General features: G+C 52.4%; 1 protein-coding gene across 2 annotated transcripts; it reads left to right on the top strand.

Moving 5' to 3' along the window:
• The first annotated feature begins 387 nt into the window (after positions 1-387).
• TMEM187 (transmembrane protein 187) lies at positions 388-6,343 on the top strand. 2 transcript variants are annotated; one of them, XM_045788484.2, is made up of 2 exons: positions 388-642; positions 4,834-6,343. In XM_045788484.2, exon 2 carries the CDS (start codon positions 5,059-5,061, stop codon positions 5,857-5,859), a length of 801 nt encoding a protein of 266 aa, XP_045644440.1. In that variant the 5' UTR covers positions 388-642; positions 4,834-5,058; the 3' UTR covers positions 5,860-6,343. The 2 variants fall into 2 exon arrangements, with proteins under 2 accessions (XP_045644440.1, XP_045644439.1); XM_045788483.2 differs by having other exon boundaries at positions 388-668.
• Positions 6,344-7,003: the final 660 nt, after the last annotated feature.

Raw genomic sequence — 7,003 nt, 5'->3', positions numbered from 1 at the left:
CATCTGGTGAATGCCCGGATGAGAATACCTCAAACGAGCTCGGCCCCGCCCCCCTTGGGAACAGTCCCCAGGTCGCTGAACTAACACACACCCGAGGAGTTGCCTTTAACTAGCAGTGGGGACAAGGCATGGACCGTTGGGGGAGGTTGAAGGGAGACATCAGGATTGCGCCTAGGGTGCGAGAGCGGACATGTTCCCACTCCCCATACCCAGCGGCCGCAGGAGAAGCGGCTCCAGACGCGCCTTGGGGGGAATCGGAGGCGGGGCGAGTGGGCGGTGACGCACCGGCTCCCAGGCTCGCCGGCCCCGCCTCCGGGAGCCGGCGCCACCGCCCGCGCCCCAACGAGAGGAGCCGGGCCGCGCGCCCGGGCCGCTCCCCGTCCTCCGCCCCGTCGGCCGCAGGGCGGGCAGCCAGGCCGGCGGTACCCGAGCCGAGCGGGAGGGTGCGGAAGAGCTCCGCGTCGCCTCGCGTCACCTCGCGTCACCCCGCCCGCCTGCTTCCCAGAGACCCGCGCCCCGCCCCTACGCGCAGGCGCAGGACCGCTTTTCGGGTCCGCCCTTTTCCGAGATTTGAATTTCCCCCAGCGAATATAGAGAGGCGAGTACCCGGATGGTGATCGCTGGCCTTTTCGCGCCAATACTGTAAGTTCTCGCAGCAACCTTGAGAGGTGGGTGCTGGCATCGACCCTATGTGCCAAATCTTGCAGGAGGCCGCCTGGGCGCTGCACCGTTATCTGCACTGTCAGATTCAGGCTGTAGTGCAAGGGTCCTGAGTTGGTGTCTGAGAGCTTGGAGCCACAACACATGCTCTTTCCACTTTTTCTCAGCTTTGTTTTATCTTTATTTTCACCAACCGCTAGTCGAAATTTGCCCTTTCCCGCAATTACGAATGTAGGCTACAGAGCACAGAGTGTTAGCCCGGTGACTTTGTCATCAATGGAAGTGACAGATTATTTCAGATCATTTAGCTTTTTGTTGTAGTTATCCTGAAATTAACTCAAGTACAAGACTTACTAGCAGGCAGAAGAACTACTTTGAAAGTACTGTAGTTACAATCTGCCCGTAGATTCTTTGATTTCATTTACTAGTAAAGTAGCACATATATTACCAAATCATGCATTTTCAAAAATATTTTCATACCATCTTTTGACATATTAAATTTATGTTGTAACTGTTTTTATGCATTTGGAAGCATTTCTTTGAGAAAGGCCAAAGAGACCTGTGACAGCCAAAGGACAAGAGCCCTCCCCTATAAATGACTGTGACACTAACTGCCCTAAATGACCTTGGGCATTCACCTCAACTCTATGGCCCCAAGTCCCTCCCCTGTAAAATAAGGAAGGTGAGCTGCTGGTTTCCAAGGGCCTTTCCTGAATTCAGCAATCCTCTCCCTAGGGTTCAGAAATGACTGGAGTTGCTCCAGGCTTCTTGGGTATCCAGTTGGCTCAGATTGGCCTCACATTATAGCCCTCAGGCTGGCATCCCCTCATCTGCAGAAAGGCAGCAACGGTGGTCAGAATAGTCAGGGATACAACGAACAGTTGTCATAAATGCCACAGGAAAGAAGCCACCACTGTGATGGGTGACAGTGGCTCCTGCTTAAGTGCATATAGCCCCAGGAAGCAGGAGAATCTAAGGAACATGTGTTAACCCCTTAGTCAGAATGTTGTCATGCTTTGCAGGACTTCCCCCAAAAGACCCCAGAACCGCAGGCCAATGCTGTTGAGCTTCTGGCCTTCGCGTGCCAGGTGCTGGGGGAATCTGTGTCGTGTAACAAGGGTCATGGCAGCTCAGGTGTGTGGAGGAGGTTGGCCATAAAGTACCCAGCCTGGTCTTCTTGGTGAACTCAGGAAGGTTGTTTGATGACATGTCACTTTCAGCTTGCACGAGGGCTCGGGTGGACTCTGCCCAGCAGCCAGAGAGAGGAGTCACTTTCCACGCCCTTCCTGGACCTCCTCTATCAAGTTGACAGTATTTGACTCTTGTCCCCAGCTCTCATCCATGCTTGCTAGCAGATAGGAGGTCCCAAAGGCCTGGCATTTCATGCCACAGAGCCAAGCCCCAGACAGGTGCAGGTAAGGTGTCCCAGCTGGAGTCAGGAGCTGAATGGGGAGGCCAAGTTAAAAGTGTTAGCAGACCTGAGGCAGGAGGGAATGAGGACTGCCGAATCTCATTCTAGCTGAAGAAGGACAGACTGGACCTAGGGAGTGTTCAGGGCTCCGTGGGGATGGCACTTTGACGTGTAGCCAGGAGATTGGGACGTGATCATGCATGGTGTGGAGAGCCAGCCACAGAACAGTGTTAAGCAGGGACTGGCACCATCCAGTCCAGGGTACTTGAGGACGATGCTGGGGGCTGTTGTGCGCAGAGCACATTAGCAGCAGCCAGGCTGGAATGGGAACCCCGGGGCAGGGGCAGCCTGCTCGTTAGAGAAGGGGTTGGGGGAGGCGTGTGACAGTGCCACAAGCTGAGAAGGAGGCTTATGGTCAATGAGGAGATGCAGAGTCAGGGTGAGGGCTTTAGTTCACTCGTGCAAATGCTGGGCCTGTGGTCCTGCTTGACGATGGACCCCCAAGGCAGGATGGGAACAAGAAAGCTCAGTGGAAGGCCCAGCAGCTCCCTCCCCAGAGAATACAGGTGGATGCCCAGGGCCCAGGTGAGAAGAGAAATGGTAATGTGCCAGTGGGAGCACGAGGAAGAAGAAGAATAGAGGTGCTGGCTTGGTGCTTGAATCGAATTGGATCGAATTGAATTGAAATGGAATTGAGCAGGTATTCACTGATCGGGAAGGAGAGCCAAGAGTCAGAACCCACCCTGCCCTTTTCAGGCCTAAATTGCCAGAAGGGAGACGGGCATTGTAATGCCTCAGAAGTAAACACTGCTCAGTGGTCCTCCTGTATAACTGACTTAATCCACGTGACAACTCCTCCACCGGGAGGCACTGGCAGCATCCCATTGGACGGGTATGGAAACTGAGGCCCAGACCCGTTAAGGCCTGAGGTCACACAATTAGTAGGTGGGGAGAGCCGGAGTTTGAACACAGACAGTCCTTTTCATCCCCACCTGCCGCCCTCTTGGCTTTTGAATCATTTTCAGAGCACTGAACCTTTTCTCTCTACAATGGTAATACATTTCTCGCCTACTAGGCCAATTCACACCACAGCTGGCCCCATAGCAGTTGGCAGTCCGTGACAAGTGCAGGAAATGGAAGGTTTTATTGTGGGCCAAGGAAAGAAGGTGACTTGGGATGGTGTGGCACTTCAGGGGAGGGCAGGAAGGCTAGCCGAGGTAGCAGGCCCGAGGGCCAGCTGCCTGTGCTGCCTGGCCCTGCACCTGAGAAGCAGAAGGGAGATGCTTGTCCTCCTCCCCTTGTCCTCTCCCCCACCTTCCCCTCCTTCTCCTACTTACCCCTTCCCCTCCTCCTCCCCCTCCTCTTTTCCTCCCCACTCCTGTCCTCCTCCTCTAGCACTGTCCCGTCCCTAGCTTTGGATTCCAGAACTCACCACAGCTAACGGTCTCTAGTTCAACTGGATATTTGGTTAAAAGGGCTTGGGGCTGACTGGAAATGTCAACATTTATGACACCACTGAGGTGGGAAAGCCCATTCTGAATTGTAACGACAGACCTAGGAAAGGTCTAAGTGTCTAAATGCAGTGGCTTTAAGGGAACTAGGGCAATGAGCAGGATTTTTCTAGTACACAGATGAAAGAAGAATCGCATGGGGGTCAGGAGAGAAAGGCATGAAACCCCTAGGGGAGAGAGCGTTCTAGAGGCTTCCAGAAGCCATGAGCAAGAAGGTGAACACACTGTGGGTATCACTTTACTTTTTTTTATAATAATTTTTATTATGTTATGTTAGTCAGCATACAGTATATCCTTACTTTTTGATGTAAAGTTCCACGATTCATTACTTGCATATAACACCCATTGCACCATGCAATACGTGCCGTCCTTAATACCCATCACCGGTCTATCCCATTCCCCCACCCCCCTCCCCTCTGACCCCTCTGAAGTCCTCAGTTTGTTTCTCAGAGTCCATAGTCTCTCATGGTTTATTCTCCCTTCTGTTTACCCCCCTCTTTATTCTTCCCTTCCTTCTCCTACCGATCTTCCTATTTCTTATGTTCCATAAATGAGTGAAACCATGATAACTGTCTTTCTCTGCTTGACTTATTTCACTTAGCATAATCTCCTCCAGTCCCGTCCATGTTGCTGCAAATGGGTAATCATTCTTTCTGATGGCTGAGTAATATTCCTTTGTATTTATGGGCCACATCTTCTTAATCCAGTCATCTGTTGAAGGGCATCTCAGCTCCTTCCACGATTTGGCTATTGTGGACATTGCTGCTATGAACATTGGGGTGCGTATGGCCCTTCTCTTCACTACGTCTGTATCTTTGGGGTAAACACCCAGTAGTGCAATGGCTGGATCATAGGGTAGCTCAATTTTTAACTTTTTAAGGGACCTCCACACTGTTTTCCAGAGTGGCGCTACCAATTTGCATTCCCACCAACAATGTAGGAGGGATCCCCTTTCTCCACATCCTCTCCAACATTTGTTGGTTCCTGCCTTGTCCATTTTTGCCATTCTAACTGGTGTAAGGTGGTATCTTAATGTGGTTTTGATTTGAATTTCCCTGATGGCTAATGATGTTGGACATTTTTTCATGTGTCTGTTAGCCATTCATATGTCTTCATTGGAATATCGCTTCACTTTTATTTCTGTTGTCTTCTGATGAAAACTGTTGGTGGATCCTGAAGCAGAGAGTTGGAAAGATGGAGGCTCTCTTTTGGATGGTTTTCTTTCTAACCACACTCTTTTTGTAACCACAGAGGAAGAAGGCAGAACGCTCTTCCACTCCTGCCAGCCAGGCAGCAGGACCACTGCCTTTCTCTGGCCTGCGTCCACCACTCTGGGGTAAGGCCGCAGCATCTGCGTCGGAAACCACGGGAACTTCTTCCTGCTGAAGAAGCTGGTTCAGCTGGGAGGCCAAGGCACATTTATCTGACTTCTGAACTGACAGTGGAGGCCGTCCCGAGTCATACCTGGGGCTGCACATGGAGCCCGAGTCCAGGCAGGCCCTCCTCCACGTGGCTGTGGCTGGCTGCTTCTGCACGGCCATAGTCTACATGGGGGTGTTCGATGGCGTCTTCGTCCAAGTGGGCTATGAACACTATGCCGAAGCCCCCGTAGCCAGCCTCCCCGCCTTCCTGGCCATGCCCTTCAACTCACTCATTAACTTGGCCTACATCCTCCTGGGGGTGTACTGGCTACAGAGAAATGGCAGGGCCCCAGGGTGCCCCATGGAGGCGCTGAGGGCTCGTTACCTGAAGGATGTCTTCGCCAGCATGGCCCTGGTCTACGGCCCGGTTCAGTGGCTGCGGATAGCGACGCAGACGCGCCCCGCTGCTGTGCTTGATCAGTGGCTCACCTTGCCCATCTTTGCATGGCCGGTGGCCTGGTACCTCTCCCTAGACAGGGGTTGGGAGCCCTGGCTGTTCCTTGCCATCGAGTGTCTCTCTCTGGGGAGCTACAGCCTCGCCCTGCTGCACCCCCGTGGGTTTGAGGTTGCGCTGGGCACCCACATCGCGGCCGCCTTGGGCCAGGCCCTGTGTGCTCACAGGCGCTATGGCACTGCCTCCTCGGGCATCTGCTTGGCTCTGGGCGCGCTCTCCTGCTTGGGCTTCGTGGTCCTCAAGCTGTGCGACCATCAGCTCGCGCGGTGGCGTCTCTTCCAGCGGCTCACGGGCCACTTCTGGTCCAAAGTCTGTGACGTGCTCCAGTTCCACTGTGCATTCTTGTTTCTGACTAATTTAAACACTTGCCAAAGACTTTCTCCTGAGGGGAAGGTACATTAAAGTGTGGAAAGAGAAAACTTAAAAAAAGAAGAAGAAGAAGAAAAGGGGTGCCCGGCTGGCTCAGTTGGAAGAGCATGCAAGTCTTGATCTTGGGGTTGTGAGTTCGAGTCCCATGTGGAGTGTAGAGATTCCTTAAATAAATGAAACAAAACTTAAAGAACCAAAGTATGGAAAGAAGCTGCTTGCAGCCACTGACCACCTCTCTCACAGTCCCCACCCCCCACCTCCCGCAGCTGTCATGGTGTTAATTTCCCTGGTGTGATAAGATAGGAGGATTACATGGAAGACTGTCCCTTCCCTCGAAGTAATGCCCTTCAGTATTTACAGGTGTAATGTTATGCCGCCTGCAACTTACTTTCAAAGAGATAAAGCAGATACTAAGTGCAGGGGATGGAGGGGGTAATTGTACTATTCTTGTAACTTTTCTGTAGTTTGAAATTTTTTCAAAATAAAACATTGGGGTCACATGACCCCAAGAAATCCATCACTGTCACGGTGGGAGAGAAATGGTTACCCACAATAGCTCTGGGCTGTATGCATGTCAGGCCAGGCAGTGGGGATGCCAGTGAGTGTCCCCAGAGGCGAGTGGGTTCGGGGAGACCGAGTCACATCAAACACATCCTGAGCACAGTGCCAAGCTGACAGCGGGTCACACGGAAGAAGCCACGTCACCTCAGATCCTTTATGTCCAGATGAAGGAAACACAAATGTCAAAAGTTGAATTCACAATGGAGGGGCGCCTAGGTGGCTCTGTCAAGCGTCTGCCTTCGGCTCTGGTCATGATCCCAGCGTTCTGGGATCGAGCCCTGCATCAGGCTCCTTGCTCAGTGGAGAGCCTGTTGCTCCCCCTGCTTGTGCTCTCTCTCTTGCTTGCTCTTTCTCTCTCTCTGTCAAATGGATAAATAAAGTCTTTAAAAAAAAATAGATGAATTCTCAACAGAATGTTGCCCTCAGAGCCAGGGGGTGGCTTAGATGTTCAGTAGGCTTACTGAAGCGTCGTGTGTATGTTTCCATTGGGGAGACCCAGAGCCTGCTCTCAGCAAGCCCTGCCTCCCCAGTCTTTCTTCCCACTTGTTAGTGCACCCTTCACATGCTCGTTTCATCCCTTGTCACTGGAAGGGCATCTGTTCTTGAAAGAGAAAGG

Source organism: Ursus americanus, chromosome X (assembly GCF_024610735.1).
Source record: "Ursus americanus isolate L20-20 chromosome X, mUrsAme1.1.p, whole genome shotgun sequence".
Classification (NCBI taxonomy): domain Eukaryota; kingdom Metazoa; phylum Chordata; class Mammalia; order Carnivora; family Ursidae; genus Ursus; species Ursus americanus.
The sequence above is the reverse complement of the archived record's forward strand: the minus strand, read 5'-3'. Positions and strand labels throughout refer to the sequence as shown.